We start from the raw sequence: 23,129 nt of genomic DNA on the forward strand, positions 1-23,129 counted from the left end.
GTTCAAAGTCAAAAGATACCCAGCTTTTAAGGTTCAAAGTCAATAGATACCCAGTTTTTGAGGTTCAAAGTCAATAGATACCCAGCTTTTGAGGTTCAAAGTCAATAGATGCCAAAGATTTTGAGGTTCCAAGTCAATAGATGCCCAGATGTGAAGTTCAAATATTCAAAGACGTAGTAAAAAAAAAAAAAAAAAAAAAAAAAAAAAAAAAAAAAAAAAAAAAAAAAAAGCACCCGTGATTTATCACTGCCACTGACACATCTGTTATGGGTTGCCCTTGGCTGGTTATGGTTTCAGCAAGGATTAGGCTTGACCACATAATTCCATGCCCTTAGCAGGCAGTGCCCTCGGCTTCTTGCCAGACCCTATATAGTAGAGCCTTCTGGCTTCCCATGGACGTCGCTGGTAGGTTTTAAAGACTAATGCGCTTAGGGTAGTTCTTTATGAGTTCCTGTATTTCCCAAAGCGATATTCTAACCCAGCTCTGCTACTTGCATCTGAACAAACAGGTTCAAGTGTTCGCGGCTTGTCACTCTCTCTCTCTCTCTCTCTCTCTCTCTCTCTCTCTCTCTCTCTCTCTCCTTTGTGGTAAAATGTGTGGAAATAATGAAATAATCAGTATTTATGAAATGAAAATCTCTGTGTGTGTGTGTGTGTGTGTGTCTGGCTTTTGTGGTAAAACGTATGGAAATAATCAGTGTTTATGAAATGAAAATCTCTCTCTCTCTCTCTCTCTCCTCTCTCTCTCTCTCTCTCTCTCTCTCTCTCTCCTTGTATGTTTGTCTGTCTTTTATACTAAAATGTATGGGAATAATCAGTATTTGTGGAATACAACCTCTCTCTCTCTCTCTCTCTCTCTCTCATGCATGGTCTTCCTTGAAACTGGCGTGAGATGGCATCCTTTATTTATTCATCGTTTCTTTAGAGAATGGGGAGCCTGGCTGCCTTTGTTAATCAGCACAAATATAGACGAAATTACTTCATCTATTTGCAACAGATGTAATTCTTCTCTTTGTGGTAAAGTAAAGCAAAATGAAGGTGTTCAGTTACTAAAGCTTGCTCCAAAATAATATTTTAATTATTGACGCAAATATGTGGCCTTACTTTTTCAATTTTAGAACAGTTGTTTTAAGACTGGTATATATATATATATATATATATATATATCTATATATATATATATATATATATATGGGTGTGTGTGTGTGTGTGTATGAATATTTTTAGCCATGATTGCTAAATTATATATAGCAAGGTAAATATGGCGTATGTAAATCTTAACACATTGCTTGTTTCAATACCTTTTTGCTGTTCTGCGTTTCGAGCATCTTGAACTGATTTAACTATTTTTAGTCCTCAAAGTACTTCAACCTACGATCTCAGATTCCGGTGAAAACTTTTATTTTCACACCACACTTGTATACGAATAAGAAAACACAATCCGGCGCACGAAAGCTATTGAGATGTGCCCGAACATCAGAACAAGTTTTTAAAAGAAAATTCATGGCCAAGGGAAGGACGCGGACCTCGCTTATAACAACCAGTTATGAAAAGCGCCCATTTTCGCACATTATCAGTCCATGATATTAAGTTTCTTGCCTTAATTCAAGTCGGGTGGTAGGTGAGAAATAACGAGACTGGAAGTATTCAAATACCTTGGTGGTGAAATGATTTAGTAACGAGTGTGAGCGTAGGACATTCTCTGGATCGCTTTCACTCCGGTTAACAGTTTCTTCGGTCTTTCGTTGGTCTTCTTCTTCTTCTTCTTCTTCTTCTTCTTCTTCTTCTTCTTCCCCGTTGGCAGTGTTTCCTGATCTCTCTCTCTCTCTCTCTTTCTTTTTTTTATGAGTGTAGATTTCAATATCTCTGGGTGATCGAAATAGATTCCTATTGGCTAAATTGAGTGTTAAGTAGTCAGAATAGGCGAGTGGAATCTGTGAAAGTGCTTAGAGTTGGGAACAGGGAAACCTGAGAACTGATAACCGGTGAAACCAAATCCGTTTATAAGTGGGTGAGATCGAGAAGGTGGAAAAAGGTAAAAAAAGTAAAAAAAAATCGACGAGTAAAAAAGAAAAAGGCGCTCTTTGAAGCGGAAATAATTGTGTTTTAACCGATAGGAAAACATGTCGTTTGTGGTGTTTATTGCAATTAGTTCGAGACGTCAGAGCTAATAAGAAGTTTATTTGTTTTTAATCTGTTTTTGGTAGATAACGGTAGTTTATCGCCGTGTAAATCGACCAGCTTCCGCTAGGAAAGAATTATCCTTTGATTCTATTTCACACACACATGCAAACACAAACGTGTGTGTATATATATATATATATATATATATATATATATATATATATATATATATATACACACACACATATATATAGATATATATGTGTGTGTGTGTGTGTGTGTGTGTGTGTGAACACATCATCAGCTACAATAATTTCGCTACGAAATTCCATATCATGCGAATAAATCAAGTTTTTATGGAGTATCTATAAAATGAGAATAAAACAAAACGCAGGCTTCCTAATTCTCTCTCTCTCTCTCTCTCTCTCTCTCTCTCTCTCTCTCTCTCTCTCTCTCTCTCTCTCTCTCTCTCTCTCTCCAGGAATGAGGAACTATCGAGAGTCACAGTCAGTTTCTAGGATGAGTTGTTTTGATACTTTATTCTGGTTTTCGCCGATTCAGTTGTTTTCAAAAAAGTTTTGAAAGAACGTCGAATATCAGTGGGTGGGGAGATGATAATACGGTAACATAATCGTCCTCGAAAGCGGTAAATATCCTACCCAATTTGAGGAATACGCTTCCAGTTGACTTATAATTCTTCCAAAATCTCTGACAAAAGAAATGACAGTTTTAGGAATTAAACAAAGTCATTTGTAACTTTCAGATATTCATGGCAGTTATAGCAATGGATGAGTGTCGCTAGAATTGACTAAATATTCCCATTCGCAAATCCCAGTTTTCCGATAATACCAAAATTACATCAACAGTCAGGGATAGATAAACAAGATTTCAGCGTAAAATTTAATTCAATTTTCGTTAGCTCTCGTAGCCCTTTCGCTTTATCGAAATAAAATAGTTTTAAGAAAACTCCGATCATTGGTGATTTGTACTCTCATATTAGTGTTAACAATATTAGCTATTTCTGTACAGCATTAAGATCACGATTAACGGTAATCAAATGATTTTGTAAGTAATTAAGTGGTAGCACTAATGATAATTGTTGATTATATCTAACAGTTGAAATCATGTAATTCTCTGTAATGGTTGCAGTAACATTATGATCAAGAAATTTTTGAAAAATTATAAAAGTACAAGATTAGATGCTTTGTAGATTTTATAACCTTTTTGTGTGCTAATAAAGAATTATTATTAACTGGTCTGTTTGGCGTTGCATGAACCTCTGGTAACTTTCCAAAGCAAATAGCTGACTCCAGTTTTTTATTTTTTGAAATAAGATTTCCCTTTTGCAACCTGCTGTTCTGTCATATTTATAAATAAAATCGAATTAATACGGCAACATTAAATAAACAACTAAAATATTGGTAAATGCAGCGATCATAGCAAATTCGTGATGTAATGTTGTGTCAAAATCTCGCTCTCTCTCTCTCTCTCTCTCTCTCTCTCTCTCTCTCTCTCTCTCTCTCTCTCTCTCTAAAAGAGTATCGTTATAGTTTCACCTAAAATAAATCGGAACTCGCTAAATTCATCGCTAAAACGCGATCATTGTTATTTTCAATAGCAAATATGACATTCTCTCTCTCTCTGCCTTTGTTGGCATCAAGGTAATTTCACTTGAATGGATACGGAATACCCGGTAAATACATACTAAAAACCGGGTTTAATAAGGTTAATTAACAAAGGTTTAATGCAATCTTACTTCTGCATCAAACATAACTGACTCTCTCTCTCTCTCTCTCTTTCTCTCTCTCTCTCTCTCTCTCCTCCGCTTTTCTCTTTTCCTCCGAACCACCCGAGTGACCACCACAGGTGAGGAGCAAGATGAGAAGACTCCAAGGGGTGAGAGAGAGAGAGAGAGGCTTAGTGGACTACTTCCTTACTTTCTCTTTCTCTGAATTGGGGACGCCCCTGAGACTCCTACATGGTAGTGGGTGAAAACGGCGGTTAAAGAACGCGCGCACAAACCCTCACTTGGTTGATATTCGCCCATACTCTCCTGTCATTACGGTCTTTTTATGTTCACAAGGCATGCACTGGGCTTCGTCACGTTTGTAAATACGGTATAATTAACGTAATAGAGAGAGAGAGAGAGAGAGAGAGAGAGAGAGAGAGAGAGTTTGTAACGTCGGAACAGTATCATTTTAGTCCAGGGTATAAGCAGAATATACTATATAAATATACATACATGGCTACGTACACACACATATATATATCTAATACAAGGAGCCCATAAAAACGCCAAAATACAGAGAGAAAATACTATATTTCAGAGACTCCTGTCTCTCTCTTCAGGTGGATGAAGAGAGAGACAGCAGTCTCTGAAACATAGTATATTCTCTCTATATTTTGGCGTTTTTATGGGCTCCTTTTATTAGATGGAATTCTGTAGTAACAGAACATTTTTACCAGTCTCACACACACACACATATATATACGTATATATATATATATATATATATATATATATATATATTATATATATATAATATATAATATTTATTATATATATATATATATGTGTATATATTATAACTATTATAATATGTATATGTATTTATAATATATATATTATATATGTAATATATACATATATATATATAATATATATTATATATAGATATATATTATTATATAGATATACTATATATGTGTATATACATACATATATATATATATATATATATATATTATATATATATATATATATTATATATGTATGTATATATTAGAAAGAGCGATGTTGACCATTGCCGGAAGAGTACCAAGACTGTCTTGTTGATAAGCAAATAGTAATTGAAGAGAGAGAGAGAGAGAGAGAGAGAGAGAGAGAGAGAGAGAGAGAGAGATTGTATTACCGGAATAGCATCGAGATAATCTCGCAGATAAACAAAGTATTTCAAAGAAGGAAGGGAGGGGGTAGGGATGCTGAGAGAGAGAGCGCGCGCACCCGAAACGAAGGTGATGATCTTTGTTCCAACCCTTCAATCTCTTTTTTTTTTTTTTTCTCTCTCCCTCTCTTTATTCTTTATCGGACGGATCTCTCTCTCTCTCTCTCTCTCTCTCTCTCAACGAAGCGAGACGACCATAGAGAAAGAGGAGGAGGAAGAAATGTCTCCGGGATCCTGAGGGAAATAGCCGATGTTCATCATCACTTTCTTAGATGACCTACATGACCCTCCTGAGGGAAGGATTTCCCTTTTTACATAATCTTCACCTTCGTTCGTTATCGCAGGGGGAATGAGGTCATGCCTTCTTCTTCCCCCCATCTTCTTCCTTTTCTCTCTTGTGTTTTTCATGCGTTCTTTGTTGTTATTTATTCTGCGTCCGCGGTGAGCATTTGTGCTTCATGACAAGTGGCAGATAATGTTATGCTAGTGGTGATTATCCTGCGGTCTCTGGCTGCCACTGATGTCTTCTTAGAGGAATGTGTAGTGCCTCTCATTACCTTCATAGACTTCCATAGAAATGAAGAAGCTGGGTTTCTTATGCATGCATAATTAACATTAAGGAAGGGGAAGGGACGGAAAGAGTTTTTTTTATATGTTAATTATGCTATGAAAAGTATGTTACAACCTCATGAATAAATAAAGTAGGTTAATGTCAATTTACTGTAATGTATTATCATATGAACATGTCTTAGTAAGTTGGCAAGTTTAATCTTTTTTTTTTTTTGTATCGCTGTTGTCATATCTGAATGACTTATTTTCACAAATGCAAATAATTGTTGTCACTAATGCAAATAAATGAAAAACTTCAGTTAGAAAGTTCTAGAGACTCTTTATCTACCTTTATATTTACATATATATAATATATATATATATATATATATATATATATATATATATATATATATGTATATATCTATATTATGTATATATATACTATATGTACAATATATATAGCACAATATATATATATATATATATATATATATGTGTGTGTGTGTATATATATTCACACACATATATATACATGAAAAATAGTTTGTAAAGATTATTACACATGACATTTTAGGCTTTCGAATGTTACGCCACGTATAACCCATTAATGTCAATATTCAATACACCTTTGGAATTACAGGTATCCACAGGTAATTGTATAAGTCACGCCAATACCTACATTTATTAGTGTTGGTTGGAGCGTAATAGGGAAACTTTATGCACATAGCTTTTAGAGTGTTTCTTTCCGAAATCTGTACCTGTATATCTGAGATATAAAGAGGTTATTTGAATATTTGCTTGCAAAATATTTGTTGTTATTATTTTGCCAGAGTGAAAAGCACATAATATCACTGTATTACCGAAGGAAAAAGTACTACTCAGTATATTTTGGTTTCTAATGGTTCCTTTCACTGAATAGTTACCGATCTTGAAAAATTATTTATAGGATACTTATAAAAACATTGACACTAGCAAAATCGTCGTAAAAATAGACGAGCTCCATGGACACATTATTATTATTATTATTATTATTATTATTATTATTATTATTATTATTATTATTATTATTATTATTATTATTATTATTATTATTATTATTATTCTTTTACACAAGTTTCTAAATAATATATACATGTAAAACTACGGATAAATACGTATACTCTAGGCTTGCATATACGATAGAAACAAAGTAGAAAATAAGACTGACACTTATGGTAGCGTAAAGATTTGCCTTTAAATAATGTGTTAAAGTTCCTTGAGCATAGTCAGTGGTTATGCCATTTATTTCAAAAATAATCTTGCTTTATCGAGCTTGATTTTGTGTGGGTGGTTATCAAAAGAAGCTGAATGGCAATAGCACTTGTATTAAAGAAATGTTCCGATAATGGTAATGGAGTAATGAAAATAATTTGAGTCGTTAAAGGATGATTGACGTTAAATGGTGGAAAGGCTATGCAGTTCATGCAGAACCCCTAATTTAAGTCATTTAAAAAATAGGAATATTTTGCACTAGAATATATATATATATATATATATATATATATATTATATATATATATATATATATATATATATATGAAGAACAAAAATCAATTGGTTTTAGATGTTTCAATGTGACTAGTATAATGAATTCGAAAGCACAACAATATAATTCCGCCTTTGATGATGTTTGCTACTGGAGCTTTCACATTTAGTTACGTCACGTTTCGCAGTTTTTTTTTTTTTTTTTTTTTTTTTTTTTCATTCAAGCTTCAGTTAACCAATTAGGAGAGATATTAGGTCCCATTGTTGACAGTATGATCGTTCCTGAGGGCAGGTACGTTTCCTCTCTCTCTCTCTCTCTCTCTCTCTCTCTCTCTCTCTCTCTCTCTCTCTCTCTGTTGCCTTTGTGTAGTTCGACCACTGAATGATGGCTTTCATTTTTTGTTGACAGTTTCATTCAGTTCCATTCTCTCGATCTCTCATTTCCTTCCTCCTGTGAAGTATCTGCCAGATAATTGCCTCATTTCTTTGTTGACACTCTGACGGTAAGTTTCACTGAGATTTAACTCTCTCCTCTCTCTCTCTCTCTCTCTCTCTCTCTCTCTCTCTCTCTCTCCTCCCTTATTGTTTGTGAATTATGGCCTGCTTTCCTTTTTTTGACTATGACAGTGCATTACCTCTCTCTCTCTTTGTCAGTTAGATGTCTGCTTTCTTTCTCGACTTCGACAATAAATTACATCTCTCCTAACCCGCCCACTACCTCTCTCTCTCTCTCTCTCTCTCTCTCTCTCTCTCTCTCTCTCTCTCTCTCTCTCTCTCTCTCTCTCTCTCCAGTGGGGAGTGCCAGAGAAGGCAAAGATAAGACGGGTGAAGCTGAAATCAATATTACATTCTCCTGATTAAGGTAGTTCTTCTTCTCAAGGAATAATTTATATCATCTCTTTATTAAGTGGGTCGCACGTATGATGTTATATATTTCAATATATGCATCACACCCGAGGAACCCGGTTTCTATCTACGAACTGGTCGAAGACACGAACGGTCGTGGCTAGTTTACTCGAAAATCCAGAATGCCGAAAACTCAAAATCCCTTTGTCGATGTAAGTCTTGAGTTGTGCATTTGATTGTTATTCGACTTTTGTGGGTCCCAACGGTTTAAATGGAAGGGCTTCGACGAGGAAATCCTCACCCTTGAGGGTGAAACTGTTCTTTAGATACTTGATCAGTTGCCCTCATTAGAGATGAAGGTTGACAATTAAAAACATTATTCATATATATAATTCAACATTACTCATCAAATATTTACCAGACCAGTCTGATGCAGGGATGCCTCTTGTACACAGTGAAGTTTCAGCTTCAATAAAGCTCTGCATAGTGCCTCAGTGGCGTGATCGGTATGGTCTTGGCCTGCCACCTTGGTGGCCGAGAGTTTTATTCTCGGGCATTCCACTGAGGAGTCAGAGATGTGTATTTTTGGTGATAGAAGTTCACTCTCGAAGTGGTTCTGAAGTCACGTAAAGCCGTTGGTCCCGTTGCTGAATAACCACTGGTTCCATGCAACGTAAAAATTCCATACAAACAAACAAGCAATAAAGCTCTGCATCCGTATTTTGGAACAAGATCATTGCTTATAGACTACGAATTTCTTTATCGGCTTTGTTCATTTCTAGGCATGAGGTTCTCAGCTTTACGGAATATTATCGGAGGCCATTTGAACTGAGTCTGAAGTTACGTGTGTACAAAAGCTACTTTGTTGTAGTTAAGGATTCTTGTTCCATGATCGTTATATGCCAAAGATGATTAAATGAATATCAGTCTAAAGAATTGTTTCTACCTTTTTGCCGTCGAGCTGTTTATTTTCTCATATAGTATCTAATGGATCTAAGACATTTTATTTACTCATGGAGTGTCTGATGTATCTGAAATTTTGTTAATAATAATATTAGCAAAAGCGATAAAATTTATAGCCGTGTCAGTAACATCCTCATCTCTCACCCAAGATGCCTTTCCGATCCCCATTTAAGACAGACATTATTTCCCAAGATTAATATCAATAATGTCGTCTCATAATCATAAATAGCCGGTTCTATTGCTATATTATTTTTTATACGTTCAGTTATTTTATGTTTCTTCTTGCTTCTCTTTTCTTGTGTCCTTATTAAATCATATAAAATGGATGGTCTTAATCTACTCTCATTTAGAAAAATGGAAATTAAATGTATCTCAATATAGATTCGTAGTATTCACATTTGTCTTTCTATCTATCTACATGTGCATAATATGAGTGTATGCATGGACGCACGCGGCCATTACTTCAAGACGGAAATGTTTAGCATCCCTTGCTTGCGTGGTTATTGAGGATTTTTTAAAAATTATCTCCTATAACTCTGTACAATTAGAGCAAAAGTGTGGCAGTGTTAATTACGCGGTCATAATTATATGGGAATTATGTGAAAATAATCTTCATGTCTCACGTACTTTCTGGGTAACCACATGGGCAATTAGAGAGTCCGTCTTCTGTTCATTCTTACGTCTATCTCGTTCTTTGTTTGCGCACGTACGCAGTATGTGTGCGAGTGAGTATATATGTAAGAATATTTAAAAGTTTGACTGTTTATATAATTATATATTTATTCAAACTTAAATATATAAATGTTTTTATGTTTGCAACCGTGATTTTAAGATACCTTTCAACCGTGAACTGGACTTGTTCCATTGTCGTGATTTGTTAAGCGTAGAACTTCCATTGAGGCACTACTTATGGAGTGCTCGAATCTTGCGTTTCAGTTAAAAGTGCAGAATAAAATTACGCTCTATTGACCTCATCGTAAATCATTTCACAGTTACAACATTTCTCTTTGTAGTAAGCAAAGTTAATTTCTTCGTTTACCTCCAAAAATTATATATGCGGTATTCAAAAAGGGGGAAGGAAAATACGAACCGGAAGGATGAGAGGGAGAAGTTTGGAGGGATGGGTGGGGGTGGGGTGGGGGGTGGGGGGGGGGGTGGAGTCTCAAGGTTCGGAAACGAGTCGTGATGAATTCTATAGCAGATTCGTCTCCGCCCTTTACACTCTCTAATGTAATGATTGCCTTTGCAACTCGTGTGGCCGACATTGCAGACCTGTTAATGAGGACGCGTTCTCAATACCTTCGTGAGCTTCTCATCACCGATAACCAATTTCTTTGGATTACATCTTCATCAGAAGAATGAGAGAGAGAAAGAAGGAGGAAACACATGACGGATGCGACATAAAAGATGATTGAAGCCTCCGTTGCTTCCGTCATTACGAGAGAACCGGAATAATGCGAATGATTGGGAAAGGTGAGCAGCGTTACACTTAACGTCTGCACCTGTCGCATCCTGAAGCACAAGCAAATTGAGCTCTTACGCTCGGGAACTTAAGGGTCAAGGTTGCATGCTGCGTCCTCTGCGAAGAGCCTCAGCATATCTTGAAACCACGAGCGTATTCTTAGTTGCTCTTTTCGGGAAATAGTGAGACAGGTAAGCTCTGACCGCGGTCGTGAGTGATACTGACCACTGGGGGAATTTAGCAGACTGCTTTTTTTACACTGCTTAAGACATTGCAGAAATGAATACTGGTTCTATTTCTTCTTCTTCACGCTTCATAAGACAGAAGGATATTCTCACCATGCGAAGAGAATGAAATGTTTATTTCTTAATGTGCTGTACATATACAAATATGTACATATATGCTAATTCAGGATTTTCTACTCGCTAAAGTTATTAATATTTGTTTACAAATGGCTGTTAATTCGTTAATTAGATTTCGATAAACCATTGCCAATGTTTTTATGATGTATGTTTTTATTATATATATCATATTGCTTTCTTAGTTGATTTATTTTTACTTATTTGTTGTTATCTTCCCCGTGTTTTCGCTTGTATCACATATCGACTTCTGTTGGTTGGTAGCCTGTAGGATATTATTAGTCATTTAGGCTCCTATGCAATTGTCGATAATAATAATAATAATAATAATAATAATAATAATAATAATAATAATAATAATAATAATAATAATAATAATAAAATAATAATAATAATAAAATAATCATCATCATCATCATCATCATCATCATCATCATCATAATAATAATAATAATAATAATAATAACAATAATAATAATGATAATAATAATAATAATAATTTTCAAAATATTGTGAACGTAATATAATAATAATAATGATAATAATAATAAGTTTTATTAAAAGTAATTGGTGCCTCAGCTGCATTAATTTTATATAGCTTCTTCATTGTTTTCATAATTATGGTTTCCTCATTATTAGGAAAATAGAGATGAATCTATATAAAATTAATGCATTTTAAAAAGAGGGTTTACTTCCAGCATACAATAATAATAATAATAATAATAATAATAATAATAATAATAATAATAATAATAATAATAATAATAATAATAATAAGCTTAAAGGAAAGATGGAAGCAATGCAATGACTAGGCATGACAGACTGGAGGTGGGTGAGTATTGGAACAAACGTTTGTCTGTCTTATAATTACCTCGAATACTGGTACGTTCGGACACGGTAGCCTCTTTTTTTCCTTTTCGCATTTTCATTTGTAATAGTGTGCCTAGGTTCGGACGGCAATTCCATAGATCTTGCGCAGGTCACTTGACTTACTTTTGAAATTCTGTGTTATTATGCGAACCTACTTTAAAATTAGGCTTTGCCCTTTAAAACTTGATTATAAAAATTAACTTTCATCTGCCATAATTTAATTTGAAAAATTACCTCCTTTCTTGACTTGATTTGAAAATTTTGAAAAATTAGGCTTCACCATTCGTAATTTTTTTCTATATTTAAGTTTTATATGTTATAGTTTAATTTGAAATAATGACCTACATTAAAAAGAATGTCTGTAAAAAGTGTGTGTGTGTGTGTGTGTGTGTGTGTGTGTGTAAGAAAAACGTGTCGTGTCTTTAAAAACACACTCACGTACAAAGAATATAATATGTCAAGTTCAAAGCCCTTAGAAACAAGTGAATGTCCTGTACGGGCAGTGTTAACCTCAACACCTGGAGCAATTACCCTTAGCTACCGTGGGGGAAAAATCATTAACTATGTTGGTGTTTTTGTTGTTATGGATATACCAACATTTTCACACGCTGGGCGATTTGGAGTAAGTCATCGACCAGGCTAATTTAACATTCCTCAGAATTCCACGGTCTTCGGGCATGTTTATATACAATGCGGTGTGGAATTTATAAGTACATTGGTGATTTAAGGAAATGGGGAATTATTCCTCAGAATTCCTAATGGGTGTGAGTTCATTGTAACTGACAAATAAAATGTGTCAAACTCATTGATATACTAAAACCTCAGTTACACAAGGAATAATGCCTCAGAAATCTCAGCTGATACTTAACCATCATTTACAAATTTAGTGCGTCATTTTACTCAGTAAACTGACATTCATATAATTCATGCTAGATTAATACCCTCTTTTTTTATTTCTACTAAGTAATTGCGATAAATAGGAAGCCTGAAACTTGAGAAAACCATTATCATGATCATAATTATGTTTAACTAACAAGTGGCCAAAATCTTAGGTGTTGTTGTTAGTCAAGTGCTTCAAGAGTCAGTCTCTCTCTCTCTCTCTCTCTCTCTCTCTCTCTCTGTGTGTGTGTGTGTGTGTGTGTGTGTGTTCACTGCGTGTGCTCATTTCTTCTGAAACTTACAACTCGTCATCTTAGATGGGAACATCAGTTGACTCCATCCGTGCTATAAGGAATTTGTCTTATTCCGAACTACGGATATATTTCTATGATTAGTAATGTTTTAAGTTTTTTTTTAATTCCCCGTGAGAGATGCTCCAGGCGAAAAATTTTCATTCCAAACTTCAGGTTATGTCATTTTAAGCATCTTTTTCTTGTAACCAGTTTCGTTCTTCCCAGGAAATGTATTCTTTGGCAGAAATGTCAGTTATTCATAATTTGCGATTTTATGCTGTATGTATGTATGTATGTATGTATGTGTGTTCGATTACTTAGATAATAATAGAGAGTTTATATCATGCCAAGTGGGATTTTTGGCCCCAAAAATGTTTCTCTTTTTATCTTTTATTATCATTTCGTAGTCGCTGTGAAACTAAAAAAAAAATATGTTGCTTTTTATTATCATCGCTAAGCCACTTTATGAAACATAGTGGCGACGGAGGAGAAATGATAAAAAGGCACCACCCATTCATTCCTTGAATGAATGGGTGGTGACTAAATATATTCTGAACCCAACGTTTATGCAGAATTTATCCAAAACATCGGCTACACCATATCAATACAAATTATTATTATTTTCTTGACGCTTAGTTATTTATGAAATAATTCTTAAAATGATATCATTATTTATAAAATAATTCGTTAAATTATATTATTTGTAAAATAATTCGTTAAATTATTTTATTATGTAGAAAAAAATTCGTAAAATTATATTATTATGTAGAAAATAATTCACAAAATTATATTAATGTTCACGATCTTGAAGATGTCTCCAATAGTGGCAAATCGTTTGTTACACATTCTGTGTCTGCTTTTCTCGTAATTTTACTTGACAATTTCCCCTATCAGAAGAAATGGATTACGTCCTATTTCCGTTGAAATCACCCACTCCTCAGGGGAATCTTATGAAACATTGTCGTGCCTTATCGTTTGTCAGATATATTTTCTTGAATGTTTAGAGAAATTCAGTAGGATTACTATCTGTTGAAAGTTGAAACTACCCAGTATTATCGCTGAAGCTCATCATTATAAGTTTATTGTGATTTTGCTGAAATCACCCGACGCTTATAACTGCTGGTGTGATGAAAGTGATCATAAGCTATATCCAAGTTTCTTTTATATTTATTTAACAACTGGATAAATTTTGGTTTTTCCTTTCTTCTTATTGCAAAATGCATGGAAATTTCTCTTATAATCATTCGTGAAACTATATTAGTGTTCACGATCTTAAAGGTGTCTCCAATAGTGGTAAATATTTGTATAACATTCTGTCCGATATTCTTGTATTTTTACCTAAAAATTTCCACTTTCAGAAGATCTAGATTGCTTCCTATTTTCGTCGAAATTACCCACTCCTGAGGAGAATCTTATGAAAAAGTGACATTTGTGGAGTTTCCATTTATCAGATATTTGCTTTAAAGTTTAGAGGAATCTAACAGGATCACTATCTATTGAAAGTTGAAATTATCCAGTATTGCCGTATTACTGAAGCTTATCAGTGGCGTAGTGTAATTTTATTGAAATCAAACAACGTTTACTGCTGGAGTGATGAAAGTGAAAATTAATCTATATCCAAAATTCTTCTATATTTATTTAGCAGATGGATAAATCAGGATTTTGGTTCCATAACTCTTCCTTTCTTCTAAATGTGAGTGCACCTTTCTAAGAGAAAAATCCCTTAGTTTCTCTTATAATGTCTGTCATATTTATATATACGTGTGTGTGTATGTGCGTGTGTATATATATAATATATATATATATATGTGTGTGTGTGTGTGTGTGTGTGTATGTATGTATGTATATATATATATATATAGTATATATCATATCTATATATATATATATATATATATATACTGGTGGCTCAACAATTTCCTATAGAAATTGGTCAAGAATAATGAAATGCTGTCTCATTCTTCAATTTTCTTACTGTAAGGGCAAATGCACGTTTTTATCATTACTTCGAAAGGTAGTCAAAGGGAATTTCCTAGTGCCATCCACTGATATTGAAGTTTAGCAATCATGATTAACGCTAATTACATTTTCATGCTCTTCATTCATCTGTAGCGTTATCCTTGATATTTTTAAAGGCATCTTTTGATTCGTCATTGAGAGAGAGAGAGAGAGAGAGAGAGAGAGAGATTTACGTTTGTTTTGGGAGGCAATATATTCGTCCTCATTTGGTTCATCAGGTAGAACTCTGTTTATTTGTCGATCATAGAATATGTTTTTTATTAGGTTATATTAGTTATTCTAAATTATCCATTATCTTAATGTAAGGAAGAAATTTCCAACTTGTATGCAACTCCCGAATGACCTTCTGCTTTCTTGGACAGGTTGTGAATCCATTGTCATGGGATCATTAGCAGGTCTGTTAATAGAACAATTGAAAAAAGAATAAAAGAATTAAATTTCAATGATGAGAAATTTTGGGCTTAACAGACAAGTGGCTCATCGAAATATATTCTTTGTTGAGGCTCCATTTACGTGGACTAGTATCGTTTCCCATCTCTCTCTCTCTCTCTCTCTCTTCGCTCTCTCTCTCTCTCTCTCTCTCTCTCTCTCTCTCTCTTCTCTCTCTGAGATCAAGTAACTTGCTTGAACGCCGTAGCTTTCAATCGTGCTAAGACCCCCGATAAAGCAAGCATTTATAAAAAGGTTTTAAGTCTTTTCAATCTACATTGAAACTGTCGAAATATGATAATTTTTTACCATTCTTGAATTTTGTTCATTTTGCTTAAGCGCTTTGATTATCCACATATTTATGTGTACATAACTGTATGTATTATGTGTATGTATGCATAGGACATGCTTAACTTACGCCCGTACGCACACATGGATGTATATATATATATATATATATATATATATATATATCTATATATGTTTATATAAATATATATATATATATATATATATATATATATATATAATAATGCTTAAGGAAAACCAAGGTCCAAACCATTTTTGAAATTCCAAAAATCATTTTGTTTGAGAGGAAAAAACAGCCTGTAGACAGGTTAAACTTGATATTGCAGGTCCATTCATGCGTTGGCTTCCAAACAGATAGATAATGAAGAAGCGAACCTTCGATTAAATTTGGAGAGGTGAAATTATTTGAGAGTCTTATTTACTTGATATTAACGCTTCATCTCTCACTGGTTACAAGTTTTCTTTATTCATTCTATTATCTTACCCGTTACAGTTTTGCATTTTAAAAGGAGAATGCGCATTCTGATTAATTCGATCCAAATACGTACATGGACTTTCTCCGTTTCATCGTGTTTATATGATACTGTTGCAAGAATCGTGTAATTATATCATAATATCATATTTCATATTTAACATTTTGATGCAGCGGAGCTTTATAGAATGATTTATGATCCTCTAATTTTTAGGATTCTCTTCGAGAATTTGCCGTTTCCCATACATTGGTCGTATAAAATACATAATTGCTGTCTCATCCGTAACTTTCTTTTTCTTTTTTGTGTTTCTTCAAACGTGGTCGATAGCGTGTGGAAGACACATCTGGCGGCCTTTAGCATCTGTTCGTGGAAACGCCGAGACAAATTGGCAACTGCTGGTGTGAAAACCTGAAGCCAGTTAAGCAGAGACGGAATATAGGACAAGGAAAGTTTTATCTCGAGTGAGCTCGGCCAGGGCCCCTCTGGAGAGAGAGAGAGACACAAGGCCCTGTGGTAGCAGAGTTTGTTGAATATCCAACAGCTACCATTAGCAACAATAAAAGCCACCTCAAGCGACATTGGCATGAATGGTGTGACTCACTTTCTTACTTTCTTTGCGTCTATAAGAACGTTTTGAAAATTTGATGCGTCGGGAGAGTTTGCTGTTTTTGTCTAAATATTTACAAAGCGCCGATGTAACACATACAAATAGAATGGATCTAATAACTGAATATGAAGTCAGTTTACATATTCCACTACAATTTGCGCGTGTTTATTGTATGCAATTTTAAATCGAGAATTATACTATCAAATTCTTCATTGAGGCATCAGTCTGAATATTTTTACTAATAACTTAAGGGTTAGCTTCGTCAAGCAGAATCGGTTTTAGAATTTACAGATATAATATACATTTTCCATTTCTGATTATGACTTTTCATTATCAAGGTCGTGAATGTTTGTTGTAGTCATGTAAAACACTGGGGCCTTTATTGCAAATGTACCGTATTTACATTTTGATTATTTTTACTTTTATTATTTTGCAACCCATATGTTTACACACACACATACACACAGTATATATATATATGTGTGTATATATATATATATATATATAATATATATATATATATATATATATATATAATGTTGATTCATTAGTAACAAATCTAATACTCTTTACTCACACAGTCTACCACTTTATCTCTGGCATGCCAGAAGTCTTGCACTTGACCCCACTGTTTATAGTCAAACAAACTCTCCTTCGCCTTCATAGGCTGCGCATGTTTACAGTGTACTATTTGCTTTCGACCCCACAAACTGAACAAGATTACAGATGACATGGATTATGAAAATGAAAGTTTTGACTGAGCCCCCACTCTCTCTCTCTCTCTCTCTCTCTCTCTCTCTCTCTCTCTCTCTCTCTCTCTCTCTCTCTCTCTCTTGTACATTTTACGTTACACGTAAAATCATTCATCCCCACATTCCTGTCCGAGAGACAACCAAACTGGGAAGCTTTCTCCCCTCGGGTTCACTTCTCTCTCTCTCTCTCTCTCTCTCTCTCTCTCTCTCTCTCTCTCTCTCTCTCTCTCTCGTATTTCCACAGTTATTTCTTGTGTCTCTTTGATACAGTATTAAGGCATCATTTCATACAGTAATTGCAGTTCTGTGTACTATGTCAAGTTGTCAGGTTATAAAATACTATCATACCTTTGTTATTTATGCATTATTAGAGACATTGGGGAACGGCCGGGGGAAGTAGAGAGAGTAACCTAGACACATATTAACAGTAATATATGGTTTACCCACTGTATATTATGCAGCAGATGGTGCGTATCGGACATTGATGTTTAGTTCCTGTGGTTTTGTTGTAACAGAATTCTTGTGGTTTCCCATCTCCGTTCATAAAATAGCAAACGGAAACTTAGTAGATTTTACGTTTATTTGTATCTTGTTGGAATAATGTTAAAAACTGCAATATCCCATGGTGAAAATAGAGGGAATAAAAAGAAAAATAGCGATGTCTCATTAGAAAAAAAACTAAAATATCTGATTTCCCTCTTGAATGAAGCTAATGTTTACTTGTGCAAGTGGGAATGCCTACGTTTATTCTTCGTGACTCTTTATGTGTGAACAGATGTCTTAGTCTCCCTCTTATTCTTCTCATGAAAGCGATTTAGAAACTTTTATTGGTTTGGGTGAAACCAATATCGTACCAGACCATAAGTCGTTTTTTCTTATATTAACTTATTTTTATCTAATAACTTGTGTAGCGCTCTAAGCTTTGAGATTCCTCCAAGAATACAAAAGCATCTAGGAATAGGAGAAATAAAACAGACATCTATACTCTTCCTCTTTTCTGGACCATAATTTGATCATTTTAGGCTGTAAGTTGCATGGGCACGATACAACACAAGTTCTAAAATGTAAGCACAATTAATAGATTCGAGACGTATCACTTGCTAGTTTTCACTGAAGATAATATAATGCAGTGATACTACATTATTCACAGTGACGAGTGGCGTGGTCGGTATGGTGTTGGCGTGCCACCTCGCTGGCCACGAGTTCGATTCTCGGGTATTCCACTGAGTGGTGAGAGGTGTGAATTTCTGGTGATAAAAGTTCACTCTCGACGTGCCTCGGAAGTCACGTAAAACCGTTGGTGCCGTTGCTGAATAACCACTGGTTCCATGCAACGTAAACACACCATACAAACAAACGAGACGAGACGAGACGTCTCGAAATAGTTTGCGAGTTGACTCAAATATAAGACTTTTCGATTCTGGAATTTTGACCTCGGCATCATTGCATGGATTTCACTTTTAGACAATGATCGAAACCTCATAATTTACTAGACACTGTATAAGTCGGACATCGTAATTCATTTTCTACGTCAGTTAATTTTGGTTGAATGATGGAAATCGATCGACCATAACTGATCTGTTATATTCTTGGAATTTTCCCACTTGTGGTTGAAAATGCAATTTAAACTAGTCAGTCAGAGTAATTCTATCACGGCCGGTGTTAAAGTATTGACTTCCTTTTAGCCTTATAAATATTAGAGTGACTTTGGGATTGACATCACGTTTTGTCATAACGGTGTCTGTCACCGACCGCATTGCAAAACTTATTGTTTCATTTAAATCAACTGTTATCTAGCCTCATTTTATAGCGTATTGTGGCCTAACGCCAAAGGTTATGTGATGTTTTCGATATAAAATAAATTGCCAATTTAATCTTTCTACTCTCAAGCAGGTCTCTGAATTTGTGTCAGCTTTTTTGCGTGCCTGTAGAGGGAAAGAAATAGATAGAAGAAAATTGGATAATTACGGAATAGATGCATATAGTTATAAATAGAAATCATGATTCAAATGGTTTTAGCTTAGGAATACATAATTCCTTTTTTTTCACATGGCGTCGCAGCGACTGAGTGGTGCGAAAATTACTAAAAAAATAAGCCAATTTTCTCATTATATATATATATTATATATATGTGTGTAATAGTATGTACGATATGTATATGAGTTATATTTACAAGTATACGAAGATATGCATGCCTGTTTGACGTGCTTCTACACACCTCTTCTTCACTATTATTTGAATTAATAATATTGAATGGCAAATGTAAAACTGGGTTATAAGCTAAACTCACGAAATTAGGGAATAACAAGATTTGCGTTCGAAAGACGAACAGTCTGCCGCTTCTGAAATAAGGAACCATTTTGTGTTCCTTGTTTCCGACGTCCCATGATTTCATGCGGTTTCATTTGCCGGTTTTACGTGTCCTTGATAACCTTAGGAAATTCATCTCTTTGCAGCCACAATGACCAGAAGGTAGAAAAAAATTATTTCACAGATAAATTGTAGCTATTTCTCTCCAGCCAAAAGTGGTTTGGAATAAATTCTCTCAACTTTTATATCAAATATATTATGGTCGGTTTTGCGTGTCCATACTAACCTTAGCAAATTCATCTCTTTGCAACCACAATGACCAGAAGGTAGGAAAAAATTATTTCACGGATAAATTGCAGCTATTTCTCTCCAACCAAATGTGGATTGGAATAAATTTTCTTAACTTTATATCAAATATATTATGGTCTACGTTAAAGGTCTTGTCATTTCGTGTAATTAAAGTTCAACGTTCTCTGCTCTCTTTTTTCCATATTTTCATCCTCAGTATGTTTACATTGCTCGTGGCCCCCTTTCATCAGTCACACTAAATTCCTTTCGTCCACAAAGATGGTCAAGAAACCAAGAAAGAGCCACAACCGAAGCCGACTCTTTGGTTTGCGTAGTTTTGTTTGTATGTCCTTTAATTTGAGTCTTTTCTTTATTTCATTATATGTAGAACCTTTCGATGTGCTGTAGATATTTTATAATATTTACATTTTTAAAGATTTTCGTATACTCATGCGCGCACGCACACGGACATATATATATATATATATATATATATATATATATATATATATATATATATATATATATATATATGTGTGTGTGTGTGTGTGTGTGTGTGTGTGTGTGTGTGTGTGTGTATGTATATACATAAAATACTTCAAAATACTTGTCTGAAATCTCAAGTAACTGTGAAGAAAACTGACTCCTAATAAATCAGCTGACAAACTTCACATACTCGTGTTGAGGTGTGCAAATTATGACTATTTATAATTACTTCTCACAGAGAACTCAGTTCACGTGGTTTTAGGGATGGGGTGCAAAGTTTAGTCCAATGCTCGGTAATATTTTGAATGGCTGAAATGGACATTGTAGACAAGTGTAACAATACTCCATCGCTTGGTTGCAGATGGATTCATTTTTTGGCGGTATATGATGTCAGAAGTTTTATGAAACCTAGATCGCGGTCTGTATTTCACTTTTTTTCTTTTCTTTTTTTTTGAGATGGGTACTTATCTGTCCGTCCGTACTTTATCTACCCTCCCGCATATCTTAAAAACTATTAAAGCTAGAGGGTTGCAAATTGATATGTTGATCATCAACCCTCCAGCCATCAAACTTACCAAATTGCAGCCTTCTAGCGTCGGCAGTTTTTATTTCATTTAAGGTTAAAGTTAGCCATGATAGTGCATCTGGCACCGCAATAACACAGGCCACCAAGGCCGGCTGAGAGTTTCATGGGAGTGGCTGACTTTTTGTGTTGGGGGGGGCGGGTGCTTACACAAAATTACATTTCCAGATGATGGAAACTGACGGAAGGCTTGAATTTCCATTTTCATAGTAGCGTTAAACATATTTTGGAGAGTTTTGTAAAGTACTTGGTGGATGTCACGACATAGTTCCACTGTGGACTGTTTTCAATTGTAGTTTACCATTATTCATCCGATGGTCTCTAATCTTTTTTGCTTTGTTTAGACAGTGGTCTTTAATCTTTCGTTTCTCCTTTGAACTTTTGATTTCCATTAGTTTATCCGCTGGACTTTTGTTTAGAACCTTCCTTTATTAATTATGGGTTCTTTATTTCGTTGTATTCCTTTGTTTATCACGAAATCGTTTATTTCGTAGTGTTTATTTGTTTATCTGGTGGTATTTTATCTCGTAGTGTTCCTTTGTTTATCGTGAATTCCTTTATTTCTTAGTTCATTTGTTTATCAGGTAGTCTTTTATCTCGTAGTGTTCTTTTATCAGGTGAGCTATCTCATAGGTGAGCTTTTATCTCATAGTGTTCCTCTGTTGATGAGAGTTCCTTTGATATCGTAGTTTTTCTTTGTTTATCAGGGGGTCTTTTATCGCGCAGTGTTCTTCTATTCAACAGTTGGTGTTTTATCTCGTAGTGGTCAATTGTGTTTCAGTTTGCCTTTTAAAAGGCCGGTAGTCTTTTTTTCTTGTTGAGTTCTAGAAAAAACAATTGACATTTTTTGCACCACCAAAGTTCTTGTTCTTTTACAAAAAACAACTTATATTTTTTGTATCCACAGAAGTTTCTTATTCTTTGGTACTGTGTATACAAAAACTTTATTTACTGAAAACAGTTTTTTAACATTAATAAATCATTTTAAAAGATGTGTCACAACAGATTAGTTATGTAAATAACTTCCATTGTGTCACGCTCTTAAAACAGGAACATGAGTCAGTCAAAGCACTGGAGTCAGTTGAAGTAAGTTACAAAGCAAATTAATGAGCCATGGCATCTGAGCCAGTCAGAGTGCCTTAGGTATTCAGAATACAAGTTATTTATAAGACAGGGGTCAGTTAAATTAGATTAATTGGATAAAATCAGTCCAAGTACAGGAGTCATTCAAATGACAGTAATCTGTCGAAGGTACTTGAGTTAGCCATATTAGATTGATCTGACCAGGTACATGACTCGGGAAGATTAAATTAAAGCGACGAAGTACGTGAATCAGTCCAAATAAATTAGGATAACAAAGTAAATTTGTCAGCCAAATTAGATTAGGCTGGCTAAGTACATGAGTCAGTCAGGTTATGTAAGACTGACAACGTGCATGAGTCAGTCAAAGTTTCGAAGTCTAAGGGTGCGTTCACATCAAGCGAATCGAATCGATTCAGTTCATGATGAACCAACGCGATTCATGATTCGTCTTGATTCGCCACACTAACTTCAATGTATGTAACCGTTCACTCCAAGCGAATCGAGTCATTTCAAATCATGCCGATTCACTTGGTGTGAATGGTTACATAAATTGAAATTTGTGTGGCCAATCAAGACGAATCATAAATCGTGTTGATTCTTCATGAATTGAATCAACTCGAAAAGTCAGACCAAGGTACAATACTCAGTTAAATTAAATAATACGCTTAAAGACACTTCACGATCGTCGATTGTTATTTCATTTTTTTCTCTCTCTCTCTCCTCAGGTTAATGTGGTGACGCCATGGATGAAGGAAGATGGGGGGTAGTGCGGGTCTCCCATAATTACCTCCTCCTCCTCCTCACCTTCCTCCTCCCACTACAGTTGAACACCGTTTGTGCACAAGGTATGTAATGATTAATGACACAATTTCATCTTCGGTGTTTAGTGGAACTCTTGTAGTTTATCACGATGATTAGGATCACTGGCTATGATCAGAAAACTTTCATGCTGTAATATTTTCTATTTTGAGTC

The 23,129-nt window shown here is 34.8% G+C and overlaps 1 protein-coding gene across 4 annotated transcripts in view; it reads left to right on the forward strand.

The window, feature by feature from the left end:
* The window catches only part of LOC135198511 (serine proteinase stubble-like), a 141,155-nt gene that overhangs the window by 93,831 nt on the left and 24,195 nt on the right, over positions 1-23,129 (forward strand). For all 4 annotated transcript variants that reach the window (XM_064226149.1, XM_064226148.1, XM_064226150.1 and 1 more), the window contains exon 2: positions 22,882-23,001. In XM_064226149.1, coding sequence (XP_064082219.1) covers positions 22,899-23,001 — 103 coding nt within the window. In that variant the 5' untranslated portion in view covers positions 22,882-22,898. The remainder of the gene's footprint in view (positions 1-22,881; positions 23,002-23,129) is intronic.

The sequence above is a fragment of the Macrobrachium nipponense genome, chromosome 22, assembly GCF_015104395.2.
Source record: "Macrobrachium nipponense isolate FS-2020 chromosome 22, ASM1510439v2, whole genome shotgun sequence".
In the NCBI taxonomy this organism is placed as follows: domain Eukaryota; kingdom Metazoa; phylum Arthropoda; class Malacostraca; order Decapoda; family Palaemonidae; genus Macrobrachium; species Macrobrachium nipponense.